Source organism: Nyctereutes procyonoides, unplaced genomic scaffold (genome assembly GCF_905146905.1).
Source record: "Nyctereutes procyonoides isolate TBG_1078 unplaced genomic scaffold, NYPRO_anot_genome, whole genome shotgun sequence".
Classification (NCBI taxonomy): domain Eukaryota; kingdom Metazoa; phylum Chordata; class Mammalia; order Carnivora; family Canidae; genus Nyctereutes; species Nyctereutes procyonoides.
The window spans coordinates 39,025,656-39,042,689 of record NW_026575126.1 but is presented as its reverse complement, the minus strand read 5'-3'; the positions used below and the strand labels follow the sequence as shown (position 1 = coordinate 39,042,689).

The 17,034-nt window shown below is 57.5% G+C and overlaps 1 protein-coding gene across 3 annotated transcripts; it reads left to right on the top strand.

Moving 5' to 3' along the window:
• Nucleotides 1-5,853: 5,853 nt before the first annotated feature.
• On the top strand, nucleotides 5,854-15,456 carry RNPS1 (RNA binding protein with serine rich domain 1). 3 transcript variants are annotated; one of them, XM_055341295.1, is made up of 8 exons: nucleotides 5,857-5,951; nucleotides 8,536-8,723; nucleotides 8,963-9,118; nucleotides 9,765-9,956; nucleotides 10,274-10,376; nucleotides 10,658-10,811; nucleotides 13,684-13,825; nucleotides 14,545-15,456. In XM_055341295.1, the coding sequence occupies exons 2-8, from the start codon at nucleotides 8,653-8,655 to the stop codon at nucleotides 14,642-14,644; spliced, it is 918 nt and encodes a 305-aa protein (XP_055197270.1). In that variant the 5' UTR covers nucleotides 5,857-5,951; nucleotides 8,536-8,652; the 3' UTR covers nucleotides 14,645-15,456. The 3 variants fall into 3 exon arrangements, with proteins under 3 accessions (XP_055197272.1, XP_055197270.1, XP_055197271.1); XM_055341296.1 differs by lacking the exon at nucleotides 5,857-5,951 and adding an exon at nucleotides 6,332-6,488; XM_055341297.1 differs by lacking the exon at nucleotides 8,536-8,723 and having other exon boundaries at nucleotides 5,854-5,951.
• Nucleotides 15,457-17,034: the final 1,578 nt, after the last annotated feature.

The window sequence follows — 17,034 nt, the reverse complement described above, 5'->3', positions numbered from 1 at the left end:
GGAGACTACCTGGTGGCTGCGGAGAGGGCAGCGCAGCCCAGAGGGGCAGGTACCTGCCCAGCACAGCCCGGGGGAGCGCGAGGCCAGGGTGTGTGGGAGGAGCTGGAGCTAGGGCGACTGCAGTCGGGCAGAAGGGGCCCCAGGAGCAGCGGAAGGACCCCTGCGGCATCCCCAGGTCATTTACCAGGCTGCCGCCAGGCTGCCAAACACCCAGCCAAGCAGCCAGGAGTGGGACCTCAGAACCCCCCCCCCACCCCGCCCCAGCCCAGCTGGTTTGCTTTGAGCTGAGGCAGCTCCAGGCCCAGGGAAGGCGGAGGAGCCTTGGACACCCCAACAGGATGCAGGTCTGCTTCATCCCCCTCCCAGCCCATCCCACTCCTCTCCAGACCTTGGGGCCCAGGGGGTCCCTGGAGATGCTGTGTGTGCTGGACTGCCGCCCCTCTGCCGTAGCAGCTTGCAGACCCCCAAAGCCAGAAGCCAAGGTCGCGCCTGCCCTGCCCCGTGTGGCCTGGTTGGGGGGGGGGGTTCCCAAGGGGCTGAAACCCACTAGAGGGCTGAGGCAGCCTGTGAAAAATCCTGCCCCTGTCCAGCACTGTGGGGGGCGTCCCTTAGCAGGACAGCTGCGCTCAGGACGTGGCCTGACGGGGAGGAGGGTGGCGACCTGGCGGGTGCCCTTGGGCTTCCTGGGAGAGCAGGACAGCCAGCAGGCTGGGGGTGCAGGTGCCCCCACCCCGGGGCCACAGCGGCAGCTCCTGTGCAACGAGGACCCTGCGCACACCAGAAGGCCCAGCAGCAGCACTTTAAAGAAACACAGGCATTTATTTATCCGCCGAAGACAAAGTTCAGAGGAGGCAGTCCAGGCCTCGAGGAGTCAGATCCTATTTGTCTGCTCTGTCCAGGTGGGGGTTCCAGGTGCCCTCGAGGCTCCAAATAAATCAGCAGGCAGAGGGAACCACAGGGCATAGCTCCCAGAGGTCAGACTGTGTTGCCTGGAACACAGGTGCACGGCTGCACCCGGCATTGGGCTTGGGGACCCCAGATACAAGCCAGGTTCCAGGACACAATCCCGGTGTCCACCACGACTGCAGTGTCCTCGAGGGGTCCCCGCCATGTGTGCCTTTGCTGCCTGCGTCACTGACGGAGCCCCACAGAACAGAAGTGACCATACCCTCGGGACCCCCTCTGCCCCCCATGGCGTGTCCTGGGCCTTTGGATGCAAGGCCACCGAAGAGCAAACCGCACAGTTTTTTGCTGAGCAAATGCCAATCCCAGATCTTCAGTCGAGCTCCAGGGGGAGCCAAGGTCAGCTGCATCTCAGGGACCCTCAGCCCAGTCTCACAAGGCAGCCGATAGAGCAGTGAGGCAAGGCCAGCAGCTGGAAGGCTGGCCCAGGGGTGGCCACAGCCGCCTGGGGATGACCACTCTGCCTGGCCTGGCCCCACGTGAGCCCAGCTGAACTCAGGCACTTCTTCGACCACACAGAGACAGCAAAGGCCCAAAGCCCCAGAGCACTCAAACCCAACACTTACAGAGCCAGAGCCTGGTCATAACGGGGAGGGTTCCAAATGACCGGCCCAGGGCTAGACCACCGGCCGGGGCAACCGAATAGGCTGCTGCATTTTCACGACACCCCACACCAGCTGCTGTCTGGCTCACTTCTGGGAACCAGTGGGTCCCCTGAGACCCCCACTCCCACACGGACTGGTCAGTGTGAAGGGAGGGCTGCCTCTGCTCGCCCAGACCCTGTGACCACAACAAAAGCCTGAGCCTTCCCTGCACACAGAGGGACATCCCTGGGTAGACAGCCTGGGCTCCACCTGGACCCAGAGCGCTTAATCCCCAATCTGCTCCTGCATCAAGGAGGTGACCCCCAGAGTTTCTAAGAAGCACCCCAAACACCAAAGTCAGGCCCAGGCCGCTCTCCCACCCCGCAGCGGAGGCCATCAGGACACACGTGACCCTGCACTCTACAGACACAAGGCCCCTTCCCTGAACCCTGGCTCAGGTCCAAACTCCAAACCCTGGAAGGTTCAAGTCCCTATCTCCCTTTCCCAAAGGAGGGCAAAGCCCCCTGGGTTACTGCACGAGGGGGTTCAGGGCAGGTGGGCCAAGAGGCTCCCCAAGAAGGCAGAGGTCTCGGCCCCCACCACCCTTCAGGAGAGCACCAGGAAGCAAGATGCTGGGCCCGAGTCCCATCCCTGTCGCACAGGCCCACGTGGCCTAGGCCGCAAGCAGCATGTGGAGGAGCTGAAGCCACAGGGTCAGGCCCGGGGAGCGGGGGCCCTGCCTTCCTTCCTCAACACACAGGGCTGCCCAGGCCCCGCTCCCAGGGCCCGGCCTACACCCCACGGATGCTGGCACCAGACACTTCCAAGGCCGAAGAAGCTCCAAGTCAACTGGCTGTGGATGGCGCAACGAGGGCCCGTGGAGCAGGGACAGGGGCCAAGGTGGCTTGGCCACAGCCAACGCTGCCACAAGGCCCTCAGCTCACCTAGTGCTACGGCACCCCAGCTAGACTGCCCCATATCCAGCTCTGGCGGGGTCCCACCCTCTCCCTGTGACCACCACAGCTGTGCCGTCACTATTCCTGACTTCCCTGGGGCAGAAACCAACACCGGGCTTTGGGCATGAAAACCAGCACAAGCCCCTAAGCTCACTGCTCAGCAGCCCCTAGGAGAGTCCTGAGGTGTCTGCTGCCCGCTGGCAGGGGGAGAGGGGAGGTCTCGGGACCTGACCCCCCACACCTTGGAGACACAAGCCTAGAGCTGGAGAAGCCTCCCCACGACTCAGACCCTAACTGGTGGCCTGGCCCTTTAACACCAGCCTGGCCACCCAGAAGGACCAGCCAGTGCCTCTTCCTGGGCTCCTTCAGGGGCTGCAGGCACTCATTCTGTCATCGCCAAGGCCTGGCGATCCACCTCCTCTCCTAATGCCTCCCTCAAGGTCACCAAGCCATCACCAGCTCCCTGCAGCCACCCAAACCCCTCTGTGCGGCCTGGCTGGGCCACCGCTGCCCTCAGCAGACTCTTAGTGATAGGTAGACATGCTTTCTTGACGTGGTTTACAAGGGAATGCGATGCCCACGTGACTCCTGGATACCCCACCGTAACCTCCAGAACAATCCAGGTAACCACTGAACGCTGTGTCCCAGGTCACCAGCCTCCAAGGACAGGCACTGCAGAACCCATCAGGCCCACAGAGAATGCAGGCCGACAGAACATTCTGATTCCAAAGTGAGACCAGCTCCACATGCCAACAGGTGGCCTTCAGCCCCGGGGCTCAGGACACCGGCAGAGCCTGCAGATACCTATGCTCTGGCGCTCCAGGCCTGGGCTGGCTGCTGAACGTCCCGTCCGCAGGGCCCTGCCCCAGCCCCGCCATCACACCTGCTCCACAGACCTTCAGAGCTTCCCGGGGAGGGGATCCCCGGGTGGCTCTGCGGTTTGGCGCCTGCCTTTGGTCCAGGCAGTGATCCTGGAGTCCTGGATCGAGTCCCGCATCAGGGTCCCTGCTTGGAGCCTGCTTCTCCCTCTGCCTGTGTCTCTGCTCCCTACCCCTCTATGTCTATCATGAATAAATAAATAAAATCTTGGAAAAAAAAAAAAGAGAGAGAGCTTCCTAGGGGACCCAGCCTCCCAGTCCTCCCCCCCAGGGCCTGGGTGGGTTAGCACAGGGGCATAGGAAGGGGGAAGCCAGAACCCCTGGACAGCCAGGGTCAGGGCCTCCAGTTTTTACTTCTTGTTTCTTCCAAACACATTCTGTTCATCTTCAAAATGGCAAAAGACAAGATGCTCAAGTTTTAAAGCTCAATAGCTGATAACACACTTGATAAAGATCTGTAATATTTAGAAACAAATATAATTAAATTTATGTGTCTGAATAGATCATGCTTTAGATTTAATATAAAACATGTTAAAATTTACATGCATGCCAAGTTCTATCAGTTTGGCACATTTTAAAAAGACACAAGGGGTTGTCAGCCCAGCTGGTTGTACCCACCCCCATATGGCCACATGGAGCTCCTGGCCCCTGGCCTGCTCCCCCACCTAGGGTGTTGGCACCACGCAGGGCTGGGCAAAGGCTCCGGGTCAAGGCCCTCAGGAACACGCCGATGGTTGGGGCAGGCATGTGCGGCTTACAGGCTGCCACGGCCTCCTCACAGACCTCCACTGGCTATAGGCCTGGACCACCAAGGCCACCCCACCCCCAGTGCTGACCCTCTGGGCCCCTTCACTGCTGCAGTGCCGAGCCAGGACTGTCCCCCATTCCCACTTACTCCTCCACACCTGGCCATGGCAGCGGTGACAATGAGGCAGAGAATTTAAGTTGCTCTAAATGGACCCCCACTACTCCAGGGCAGATCTAAATCCGAAGGGAAGACCTGCACCCAGACCCACTCTGCCTGCCAACCCAGCTCATTCTCCAAGAGCATCCTGGTGTCTTAGCAAACAGGGACTCAGGAGGCAACTGCTTTTTCCCTGCTCTTTTGCTGGTGACTCTCAGACACCCCTCCATCAGGTATAGGGGTACACTGACCCACCAGACCAGGCTAGAGGAGCTGCACAGGAAAGGCCGTCACCATCCATGTGCTGGGAAAACCATACAGAGCAGAGAGCAATGGCCTGCAGACGGTGTCCACAGTCTGTCCATCCATCCCTGATCACCATGCTGCAACCCGGACTCTCCTGCCCCTGCCCCGGCAGCTAATCCATCTCCAAGTCACCGCAGCTCCTTCCTCCAAGAGATCTGCTCCCTTCTCCTCCTTGATGCACCTACCTGTGCAGACAGCCACTGGGGCAGGGTGCACCTTCCCTCCTCACACTCAGTCCTGGGGTAACCACCGGTAGCCAGACTGGGGCAGGGACGCCGTGGGAGACACCTCGGGGAACACACCCCGAAAGCTCTGGCCCTCTCAGGGCGGCTTTTACTCTTCCCAGCCTCCTGCCTGGCCCCGGGGCCATACTTCACCAGAGGAGTCGGCTTCCCTGCCTGCACGGTCCCCCGCGAGGTGTGGGGTGGGGGTTGGGGGGGTGCTGCACAGGCTCCCACACAGGCACCCGAACTTCACCTGCCCGGCCCTGGCCTGCGAGCCGCCCCCTGGCCTCCCCTCGACGAGCCCCCTCCGTGCCCCTGCACCTGCTGCTCCCCCACCGGGCGCCTCCTTCCCCTCGGGTCTTGGCCAGCCAGCCGCAGTGTCCCCTCCTCCTCCGGGGTGCTTGCCCTTTCGCAACTTCTCTTCTATCCGGTCTTTCGCTCCCCACTGCGATGGCAGCACTGCCCCTGTCCACGCTCAGGGCCAGCGACCGCGTGGGCACTCCGCACCTCTCCTGCCCAGCTCTCTGGGCAGCTGGCGCCCCGCGGGACCCCACGGTCCGCAGCCAGAGGCCACACAGCCCTCAGCACCCCCGCACCGCCCCCGCCGGTCCCCGCACTGTCCCCTCCGGTCCCCGCACTGCCCCCGCCGGTCCCCGCCAGCCATCGCACTGTCCCGCACTGCCCCCGCCGGCCCCCGCACTGTCCCCGCCCTGCCCCCGCCGCCCCCGCCGCCCCGCGCGCTGCTGCGGGAACCTGGGCTGCTAGTCCAGTGCGCACGCGCAACAGGGGGGCGGGGGCCACCGTTGCGTTAACCCCCTCGGCGCCGGCCCGGAGCCGCCCGCCCTGCGCGGCCCTCCCGCCCCCAGCAGTCGGCCGGCCCCATGCGGCACGCAGCCGGCCCAGGGTCGCCCCAGATCCCCGCCCCGCGGGGGAGACAGAAGACGAGGCCTCGACGCGGCCCGCCGGGAACGGCCGGGGCCCTTTAACACTCCCTTCGCTCCCTCCATTGGCTGAGGCGGTTACGTCATCGCGGCGCGCCGGAGAGCAGCGCCTTCCCGCTCCCTAATCCTGACGCCAGAGCGGCGCCGGCCTTCGAGGCTGAGGAGAGCGGGAGGAGGTGGCGGCGGCGGGAAGATGTAAGTTGGGGGAATCCGACCCCATCCGAGCTCCGGGGGCCGTCCGCAAGGCTCGGCGGGGCGCGTGGTGGAGCCGGCCCGCCCCTCGGCCTCTTGGTAGGGACGGCGGCCCGGCGGCGCGGCAGCGGGCGCGAGAAGAAAGAGTGTGGCCCGGGGCGGGCGGAGTGGGAGGCGCCGAGGCCGCGGCCCGGAAGTGGTCGGGGCCGCGGCGGGCGGAAGGCGCTCACGTCGGCCCCCTCCCCCTGCGGCGGCCCTGGCGAGGCCCGCGGGACTCGGAGCCGCGCTCGGGCCGGCCCTGGGCTGGGAGTTGCGGGCGCCCGCGGACGGGGGCGGCGGGGGCGGAGTTGCCCCGTGGGGGGCCCCGGAGGCGCGGGGACCGCGCCGCTGCCGCGCGGGCGGGCGGGCCGCCCCACGAGGGGGGCGCGGGAAGGAAGGGAGGCCGCGGCCCTTCTTGGCTGTCGCATGACTTGTGCCGAAAACGTGCTTTTTAAGTGGGAAAGGTGCCCCGAGGACGGGGCCGAACGCCATCTGCTCGAGGTGTGACTAACTGTTCTCTCTCTCTCTGGCTGTTGGACGCGCACCTGTCCGGAGGATGGGGGAGGTAACCCAGGTCCTGTGCCGCGACCCGAACTTGTGTGGACAGAGCGCCGCGGGCTCTGCTCCCCAGGCCCGGCCGCGCCCGCAGCGCTTAGAGTCCGGGGCTTCGGGTGGTGCTGGTGGTTGGAGGGCCCTGGGGTGGGGCCCCGGGGTGCGCCCTGCGGTGGGTGCTGCCCCGTTAGGCGGGCGGCCCGGCCTGGGCCGGGTGGAGGTGTTGGAGAGGTCTGGCACCCGCGGGGGAGTAAGTGTACCACGGGTGGGTCTTCACTGCCTGTACGTTAGAGAGATGGTATTGGGGGCGTGGGGTGTCAATACTTGGCTGGACCCCTCCTTAACCTCTTTGTGTAACGGGGCTGCTGGAGTGCTTGAGGACGTGCCGGCAGCTCACGCTCTTCTCCTGGGCTAGGGCCGCCCTGGGTGATCCTCTTAACGGCCCGTCCAGCATTCAGGAGACCATGTGGGCCTTTGGGAAACAAGAGTTTATGTAGGGGAAAGCCTGTACACGGGGAGGAGCACCCCTGTCTTGTAACATGAGTGGACATTTCACTGAGCCCTAAATAGATGCCAAGTTTCCTTCCATGTGAGTAAACTGGGTTGGTGATCTTGGTAACTACGGAGGTGTAGGAGCTGTATCGTACCCGAAACGCTGATGAGAGGTGGAGACTCAGAACGGCTGTGGGACTTAGACCCGGTCCCAAAGCAGAGCTTGGAATCAGACAGGCAGGCTGACTCCAGATTCCTGCCCACGGGACCGTACTTCCTGGTTGTCCAAGGCCACTGACTCCATCCAGTGCTGCTTGCTTACTACCTTACTGTTCCAAGGCAAAACGTCTTAAAAGATTGTACCAGCCTGGAGAGGAGCCTCAAAGGTGACACCCTGCTTGCTTCTGCTCTAATTTGATTGTCCAAAGCTGGCCTCCTTTCTTGAGTCACGACATTCATTTAGCATTTTGCGCACCCCTTCACGTGTGAGAACAGGATCCCGGGTGGTTGCCATGTCGAGGTTACTGACAGGCTGTTGAAGATGAGACAGGAGGAGTTGACACCACCATTCTGCAATCTTCGCTTGCAGCTCAAGCAAATTGTAGAAAAACCTCCCTGAAAAAAATGAAGGTCGCGAGTCCCCCAGGAGACCAGGCACATAATGGTTTGGTTGTTACACTGACCACTCACAGCTCATGCTGTGGTGCGGGCACTTGGTGAGACCCTTAGGAGCAGTGCCCTCCAGTTCCAGTGAATACCCGCATAACCACCATGTAGAACCTACAAGTCACATTTCTGCCATATTTGCTTTATCATAGAACAGATCGCCCATCCATGTTTTTTGTTGCATTTTGAAGTAAATAGCAGGCTTTGGTGTACTTTCCCCATGACGCTTCCATGTGCATATCATTAATTAAAGTTCAGCATTTGCAATGACTGCTTTCTAACTTAACTATTTTACTGCTTTTTCAGTGTTCATATGGGACATTTTATCTGTTTGCATTTGGGTGTTAATGTTTAGATGCTGGTACTAGTCACTTTTGAAATGGTTTTTGATTCCAGTCATGGTATGTTCGATGTATCCTACAAAGAAATTGCAGCAGTAAAACCTGAGATCTAATCACACCAGTAATCCTATCAGGAGAGCCACGCTTGGCTCTTCTGTTCTGCATGCAAATGTGGTGTTGTAACATTTCTAAGGGAATGGTAAAGGGCTTATCAAACTTAGGAGTGAAAAACAGGTATTGTACCACCTGTAAAAGAACAGTGACAGGCACTACCACCCTTTCCTTAAGGAAAAAAACAACAAGGTGAGGTGAAGGTCTACCTGTGGGGGCGAGACCCTCCCTGAGGAAATGGAGGAGATCCCGTATGTTCCTGGCTTTGTGGACGCTCTCTGCTTACTGTGTTCCTTGCCATCTTGTGTGCTCACCTTTTGACTGCAAAGTAGATTTGTTGCCTTGCCAACTCGTTCACTCTGTAAATCCTTTTATCTTGTTATTAGGCTGCACTTTGGCGTAAATTGCAATCGATTAGGGATCGTTTCTCAGACTCAAGTTAGAAGTGAGAGTTCAGATAAGTGAGGCCACCATTGCTGCTTTGAACACCTCAGAAGGGGAGAATGGATTTATCAGGAGTGAAAAAGAAGAGCTTGCTAGGAGTCAAAGAAAATAATAAAAAGTCCAGCACTAGGTAATCCTTCTATCAGATTTTTCTAGTGCTACTTTGGGGGTGCTCATTACTAGGGACCCTCAGCAAGGGGAAGATTGGAAATGACTTACGTTCTACAGTGACGTGTCTTAAGCCACAGATCCTTTTGCTCTGTGATCACCTGGGATCTCTATAGCCCTTTGGATCCCCTCTTTTGGGTAATGTTGTTTTAGGGTTTGGTCAGAGGGGCATGCGATCTCACACTCTTCCTCACCATCCAGGGCTCCTTCTCCTACCAAACGCAAAGACCGCTCTGATGAGAAGTCCAAGGATCGTTCTAAAGATAAAGGGGCCACCAAGGAGTCAAGTGAGAAGGATCGTGGCAGGGATAAAACTCGGAAGAGGCGCAGCGCTTCCAGTGGTAGCAGCAGCACCAGGTGAGACCCGGCAGGACAGAGCACCCCTGAGCACCCGAGAGGGCTTTTCTTCTGTTGCCACGCCCCCTTTCCCTTCCCGGGGAGCCGGCAGGGTGCTCTGTGGTCTTCGTAATTTACACAACATACTCTGAGGTGGTTCATCAAGGCCTGGATTATGGCAGAGTGGTTTGAGTTTGCTCTGGTTACATATGGAAGATGGTGTTGAGGTGTTTTCTGGAGATGTTAAAGACTGGGACATCTTGGGGTATAAGTTTCTCTCGAGTGTTTTTTTGTTTAGAGTTGTGATTGGATTGCTCTAGCCTAAAGCTTATTTTTCCCTCAGTTGAAAACCAGCCCGAGTCCCTGGGTAGCTACCTTCCAGGCAGGGCTGGTGCTTCTGGTTTGCCAGACTCTGTCTGTGCTTCCCAGTAGGTGAGGCTCCTGTATGGCTAGGAGGTGGCTCTTTCCTGTCACTGCACAGTGTGATTTTCTGTCCCTACCTGGGGTTTCAGCTGGGCAGGAGTGGGGCTCTCCGAGGAGGGGAGACATTGAAGCTTGGAAATGGGAGGACAGTTTCCTCTTGGGAATAGGAGCAAGTATGGGCTCATGTGTGGGAAGAAATACTCTCGTGCACTGTTGCCCCTGACCTCACCGTCTCATTTGTCAGGTCCCGGTCCAGCTCTACCTCCAGCTCAGGGTCCAGCACCAGCACAGGCTCCAGCAGTGGCTCCAGCTCTTCCTCAGCCTCTAGCCGCTCAGGAAGTTCCAGCACATCTCGCAGTTCCAGCTCCAGCAGCTCCTCTGGCTCACCCAGTCCTTCTAGGCGTAGGCATGACAACAGGAGGCGTTCCCGCTCCAAGTAAGCTCCTTTCCGGCACCTCTTCTCAACTCGGGAGTGCCTTGGTTGGGAAGGGATTGCCCTCAAAACTTGTGAATTATCTGGGAAACTAAGTTCACAAATGGGGGACGATAAAGTTATTCTTGTTACTATAGAAGTAGATCTAAAAAGGAGTCTTTCTATTTTAGTAGGATTTCTGAAGCAGAGATAATATGAAATACATAAACTGGTAGGGGAAGGCTTCCTTATAAAAACTATCTTAGTAGCAGTTAGCAGCCCTACTAAAAGAAATTTTGACAGAAATTGATTGTTTTCTGGTGTTTTGTTTCTTCAATCAGATCCAAACCACCCAAAAGAGATGAAAAGGAAAGGAAAAGGCGGAGTCCTTCCCCTAAACCCACCAAAGTACACATCGGGAGGCTCACCAGGAATGTGACCAAGGTGAGGGATCCTGGATCTGTCCAGTGGACAGTGGGATATGTCTATTCTACATATGTTTTAAATGGAAAACTAGAGAAGCAGGCCTCAGCCACAGGTGAACTGAGGGCATAGGCTTTCCAGGGCCTGACTGGAGGGTTTGTCAAGTGGAGCAGTAACTCCCTCAGGGTGACCCTGTGTGAGAGACTTAACCCCAGGTACCAAGGCTATTGATGTGTCGTGCATTTTCAGTTCCCACATGGGTAGTTGTGAGTATGCATCAGAGTGACCTGTCTTTGCTCTAGGACCATATCATGGAGATATTCTCCACCTATGGGAAGATTAAAATGATTGACATGCCTGTAGAAAGGATGCACCCCCATCTTTCTAAAGGCTATGCGTACGTGGAGTTTGAGAATCCAGATGAAGCCGAGAAGGCACTGAAGCACATGGATGGAGGTGGGTGACCTTGCCAGCCCTCTCTGAGCTCCCTTCTCTATTCCCTATGCAGGACGAGCTACCTGCCACACATAGGGACCTTTAGAACTGATTTCCAACGTAGCTGCACATCACAGTCTCCCTGGAGCTCTTAGGATTCTGGTTCTTAACCAGTGGGGGTGTGTGTGTGTGTGTATCAAAAACAAGTTTTAGGGATCCCTGGGTGGCGCAGCAGTTTAGCGCCTGCCTTTGGCCCAGGGCACGATCCTGGAGACCCGGGATCGAGTCCCACGTCAGGCTCCCGGTGCATGGAGCCTGCTTCTCCCTCTGCCTGTGTCTCTGCCTCTCTCTCTCACTGTGTGCCTATCATAAATAAAAAAAAATTTAAAAAAAAAAGTTTTATAGGATACAATTCTTGGAAAAAGACCAGCAAATATGAATATATTAGCATCTCTAGAATTTCCTAATCTTTGAAAGTTTAAGGATTAAATGAAGAGTTTTTGTCTTATTTTTACAAAGAATACATGAGTATGAACAATGAAGCATTTGGCTTTTATATGGGAGTGTTTCCTTTAATTCTCTCTGAGAGTCATTTTCTGTTGTGCTAACATTTCATCATTTTTAGGATTACTTTCCTGAATTCACACATTTTAACCCATTTCCCTAAAGTTTGTATCTTAACTGTTTGTGACATTTATAGCTGTTCTACATTGAGCAGATGGTATTAATAACAGTTGAACACTTGTGAATAGTTTTGGATGTCCAGTTCTGGTTTTGTCTTCATGTCAGTGTTTTAAGGAGCTTAGAATTTGTCACTGCACCAGCTCGCTGCAGTAGTAATCTAGACAGACGAGGCCAAAAGCCAGGACTGCCCAAAGCACAGTGTGAGCTACTAGGCCACAAAGGAGAGTCTGAACACCAGAACCTATTATGCACTTAAAAAATAGTGCAGCGGGGATCCCTGAGTGGCTCAGTGGTTTAGCGCCTGCTTTCGGCCCAGGGCGTGATCCTGGAGTCCTGGGTTCGAGTTCTGCATCGGGCTCCCTGCATGGATCCTCCTTCTCCCTCTGCCTGTGTCTCTGCTTCTCTCTCTCTCTTTCTGTGTGTCTCTAAAGAATAAATAAATGCAATCTTTAAAAAAAAAATAGTGCAGCAGTTTGAGTAGTTGCCCTTGAGCCCTGATGGAGCTCAGATACTAGGAAAATTTCCTACCCACTAGGCTAACACTGTTTCAGTCTACTTAAATCCCTTTGAAGTCTTGTAGAAGTTCAGCATCAACCGTGGCCCATCAGGCTGCACACAGCCCTTTTTTTTTTTTCTTTTTTTAAGGATTGTATTTATTCATGAGAGTTAGAGAGAGAGGCTGAGACAGAGGGAGAAGCAGGCCCCATGCAGGGAGCTCAGTGCGGGACTTGATCCCGGGACCCCAGGATCATGACCTGAGCCAAAGGCAGACACTCAACCGCTGAGCCACCCAGGGGTTCCTGCACACAGCATCTCTTGACCTTAGGAATCACACTTTCATTTTAGAGACCTTTAGTCGTGCATCTCTGAGAGTTAGAGCACTTGCTGAAAATAAGAACACTTGGGCATATCCAGGGTGTACATTGCTATACGTATTTCACACTTACTAAGATTGTAGTAGGACCTGTGTGTGTGTCCACATATCGTGCTGCATACCACCGAATGGGATAGCTCCATGTTATCTCCAGAAGGGAAGTGGAAGGGCCTGGCCCTTCCAGGCACCTGGCCAAAAGATAGTTTTGTTCTCATGCTCTATGGTCAGTGCCCCTGAGATTGCTAATTTGGGCTGGCTTTGGCAGTGGGCCCGGGGCGGGGGCAGGGGGACCTTAGGCTGCATTTATTTGTCTTTTGAATATATTCTGAACACAGGTCTATGTGCCCAAATTATTCCCTCAATACCTTTGCTATTGCCTTGAGGGTAGGAATTGAGCAGATAAAAGAACCCTCCACCCTTTGGGGGCACACAAGGCTGCCCTGAGCAGCCTTGGTCCCCTGAGCAGTCCCTGGACTGGCGCTAGGCTGCATGCTACCCCGGCACTCCTAGGTCTGCACCTTGCCTTTCTTTGTTCTTTTCCTGAGGCCCTGAAGATTCCTCAGGCCTCCATCCTGAGTTGCCTTACCTCACTACTCTCATTCTGTTGTATTTACACATCTGGTTTTTTGGTCTGAAGCACTTTTTCCAAACTCTTCAGACAGAATTGACACCTGAACCTTGTTTTATTTTGTTCCCCCACCCCAGAAGCCTTTCTTCTTCCTGAGCCATGATGTAATCATAGCTCACCCACCACCCAGCTTTAGTGACTTGGTAGCCAAGTCACAGTGGACACTGCCCTCCTGGGGACCCCTCCACCACACCCTGAGACTGCCTTCTGGTCACCTGGGAGGTACCAGGTGAGGGCCTTTGACAGGAGAGAGAGGACCAGGCTTCCTGCTTAGAGGCCTCTTCCAGAGCGGTCCTTCTGGACTTCTTAAATTTCATCCTCAGCTCAATCCTGCGAAACCCCCAAAATGTCCCCACTCCTCCTGTCTGGCCCTTCCCATTGTTCTAGAGGAGGCAGCTCAGGGTCAGTGCACAGCCGTTTCCCTCATTGGGTGGATTCAGGTGTTCACTTAAAGGCCACTTCTTCCTGGAAGTAGTGCATCAGGTGCCCCATGCAGTGGGATGGGGTTCCCTCTGAGGTTCCATGCTCCCCTGCAGATTTCCTGATGAAACTTCCAGTAGTAATAACTACATCAGTATTTCTGTGAGCTGCTTAGTTCTAATTCTACTCCTGTCCGTCTTGCTTACCACGGCAGGCCCGCATCTGGCATGGGCTAACCTAGGGTAGGTGCTTATCAGATATTTTGTGACTTGATCCTGTTTCAACAGGACAAATTGATGGCCAGGAGATCACTGCCACCGCTGTGCTGGCCCCCTGGCCTAGGCCGCCCCCCAGGCGATTCAGCCCTCCCAGGAGAATGCTGCCACCACCTCCCATGTGGCGCCGGTCACCCCCACGGATGAGAAGAAGGTAGGTCAGTTTGGAATCCCATGGGGACCGCTTTAGGCCAGCGTGGATTTGATTCATTTATACAGTGTGAGGGTGATGACTCTGGAACCCTACCTATCCCTGCCCCCCGCATGCTGCACGGAGGGAAAGGGAAGCAGGACACCAGTATTGGCACTCAGGCTCTTCCTCCCAGCTGGGGAACAAGCCGGGTTGCTGCTGGGGGGCAGGGCAAGCAGAAGGTGCGCCCTGCAGGTTGTACCAGTATTCCCTGGAGTGTGGGCCCTGTAAGAGCAAGGGTGCAGTTCCCCTTCTCCTTCTAGCTAAAAAGAACAGATGGGGCGTGTGGCTGGCTCAGTGGGGAGGAACATGGGAAGCTTGATTTCGGGTTTGTGGGTTCAAGCCCCACATTGGGTATGGAGATTACTTAAATAAATAAATATCTTAAACGCTCAAAGGAAGGGTCAGGAGAGGAGGTTGAGTCCGAGTCCCTTGGCAGAGGCCAGAGCCTTGCCTTCCTGTCGAGCTGCCCTTTCCATAGTCCTCAGAAAATGGGGTCCCCACAACAGACGTCTTTTCCTTCCCAAGGGCTCCGTGTGTCGGTGCCATCCTCACAGCATTGAGGGTGAAACTGTCCAGGATTGTTCCCTCAAGAAGCCAGCTTTGCCCCTGCTATCCGGGACGTGGGGCTGTGTCAGGAATGTGGGCCTCCATGTCTGATGTGCTCTTTCCTCTTCCCACAGGTCACGCTCCCCAAGGCGCAGGTCCCCCGTGCGCCGGCGATCTCGCTCCCCTGGCCGCCGCCGCCACAGGAGCCGCTCCAGCTCCAACTCCTCCCGATAAGGAGAGCCCTGGAGCTCTGCGCCCTGTAACTTCCACCCCATTTGCTACAGTTTTGTCACTTCTCTAGCCAGAGGAGGGTTGGTAGGGAAAAAATTCCTCACTCAGGGCAGGCTTCGAAGGCAGCAACTGAGATGTTTGAACTCTGAGGGCAAGGTTCCAGAGGAGTGTTCGTGGTTTGGGGCTGTACTGTAAGAAAGCCCTCCCAATTTCCTGGCTAGAAAGCTCCCACATTTCCAGTTCTTAAGAGAGTACATCCAGCCCATCCATTGGCAAAGCCAGCAGGGACCAAGCAGGGCTCCAGGTGGCAGTGTGGCCCCAGCCCGGGGGTCATTTCCACAGATGACTGGGGCCAGTTAGGCCCTTGCCTGTTGGTCTGCAGGGTCCCTCAGGAAAGGGTGCACGTCTGTGCTGCTGCTGTTCCTGCTCACCTGGCCCAGCTGCCCTGCTCGGGTCCTCTTCCAACACCTCTGCGCAAACAGCCCAAGAATTATCATTAGTTACCAAGAATTACCGAGAATGGTTCTGTTTATGTGTACTCATGCACACACATCCACACCCCACGTCTCCCTCTGAAATTGGTGAGAAAATTGAGAGCCGGCTCTGCAGGGTCATCACAGGCCCCTGCTGCAGTGTCATGGCAGTCTTGCAGGTTACCTTGGCAATGTGTACATTACTTTTTTTTTTGGCATTGTACAGTCAGTACTATAAATTTGTTTTGAGTTTTGTAACTTGTAGCATTTTAGGTGCCCTTGTGTTTGTACTTTGTTGTGTAGAGTGAAGGGACTGTGTTGAATAAACAGGATTAGAATGCAGATTGAGTACTGGCTTCACTGCCCCTTTCCTATTCTTGGCCCCAAAGATACCTTCAGTTACGAGGGAATTAAAAATGCACAATTGCATTTTAGTTCATTCCGAGTCACGTCCAAAATCTCTGAGCCGCGGGAGCAGCAGGCCAGCCCCTGGAGCGCTGGGGCACTGCGGACTTGGGGTGCTCCCAGCAGCTTCGGGTTGGCCTAGCCAGACCGTGGCCGCGGTTTGCCACTGCTGCTGGGGAGCCCTGAAAAGGCTCCTTTGCTGCCTCAGACCTGCTTCCTGCCGCGCACGGGAGCCATGGGAACCCGTAAGGCGCTAAAGTGTCGTGGGCCCTAACCTTTGTCCTTACTGCTTCAGGCGTTGAGGCTCCCAGAGCAAGGACCGGCCCGCCCGGCGGCTCCGAGGCTTCCTGCTCCTCCCTCGCGGCGGGCGGGGCGCCTGGGCTTCCTGGGTACCCTGTCCCTCACCTTGCAGGGTGCAGCACGTAAACCCCGCCTTCCTCGTGCTCCCCGGAGGAGCTGGCGCTGCCGTGCTGCCCGACTACCCCCCGGGCCCCGAGGCTGCGGGCGGCAGGGCGTGGCAAGCCGCCCCGGGCCCTCCGGTGGCCGCGGACTCCCGCAGAGGCCCCGCCACGCCACCTGATGTGAGCCTCGCTGGCCCACCGGGCGGCCGCCAGCCACCCACCCCCCACCCCCCGGCCCCCGGGCCTTCAAGGCGGCGCCGCTGCCAAGTGGGGCGGGGCTGCGGGCGCCGGGCCCTGGGAGGAGCGGGCGGCGGGGCAGGGCCGGGGCAGGGCCGGGGCAGGGCCGGGGCAGGGCCGGGGCAGGGCCGGGGCAGGGCCGGGGCGGGCAGAGCGGGCAGAGCGGGCAGAGCGGGCCGCTACCCCCACGGGCCAGGTCAAGATGGCGCTGGCGGCGGGAGCGCGCGTGCAGGCCCGTGCCCTGCTGCGACCCTGTGCGTGCCCGGGGCGGGGGGCGGGGGCGGGGGCGGGGGCCGGGCCCGGGGGCTCACCGGCCTCGCGCTGTGGTTCGCAGGGTCCCGGGTGCCCAGCGCGGCCCCGGGGCGGACGCCGGCGGCGGGAGGCGGCGGGCCCGGCGCGCGCTGCTTCGGGAGCCCGCGGGTGCTGGTGGAGCCGGATCCGGCGGCAGGTAAGCGCTCCCCGCGCCCCCCGCGCCCCCCGCGCCCGCACTCCCGTCCCGGGCTCCGCAGAAACCCAGCCCGAACTACCCCGACCGGACCATCTCTGCCGCGCTCGAAGCTGGGGGTCTCCAGTCTAGGCGGTTCAACGGCGGGTTTTCCCGGGTTATTTTACGTTTTTAAGATTTATCTGCGCCTGTTAGAGAGCGCGCTCGGGGCTGGGGAGCAGAGAGGGGAAGCCCAGACAGGTCCCGCGGAGCACGGAGCTGACCGGGCGCCGCCCAAGCCCCCGATCGCGACGCCGCTGAAACCAGGAGCGAGCCCTGAAGCGGCGGCCCTCCCAGCTTATGACGAAGATTAAAATGTTTCAATTTGTAACGTCTGAGGGGTATTGCTCCTTTATCCAAACGCTTAAATTTGGAAATAGAAAATAATTGCAA

Bases quoted from the DNA above. Each gene is read 5' to 3' on its own strand.
- RNPS1 (XM_055341295.1), top strand. From the start codon at position 8,653: ATGGATTTATCAGGAGTGAAAAAGAAGAGCTTGCTAGGAGTCAAAGAA. The intron at 8,724-8,962 runs GTAATCCTTCTA...CTCACCATCCAG, and splicing joins AATAAAAAGTCCAGCACTAG to GGCTCCTTCTCCTACCAAAC. The intron at 10,812-13,683 runs GTGGGTGACCTT...CTGTTTCAACAG, and splicing joins ACTGAAGCACATGGATGGAG to GACAAATTGATGGCCAGGAG.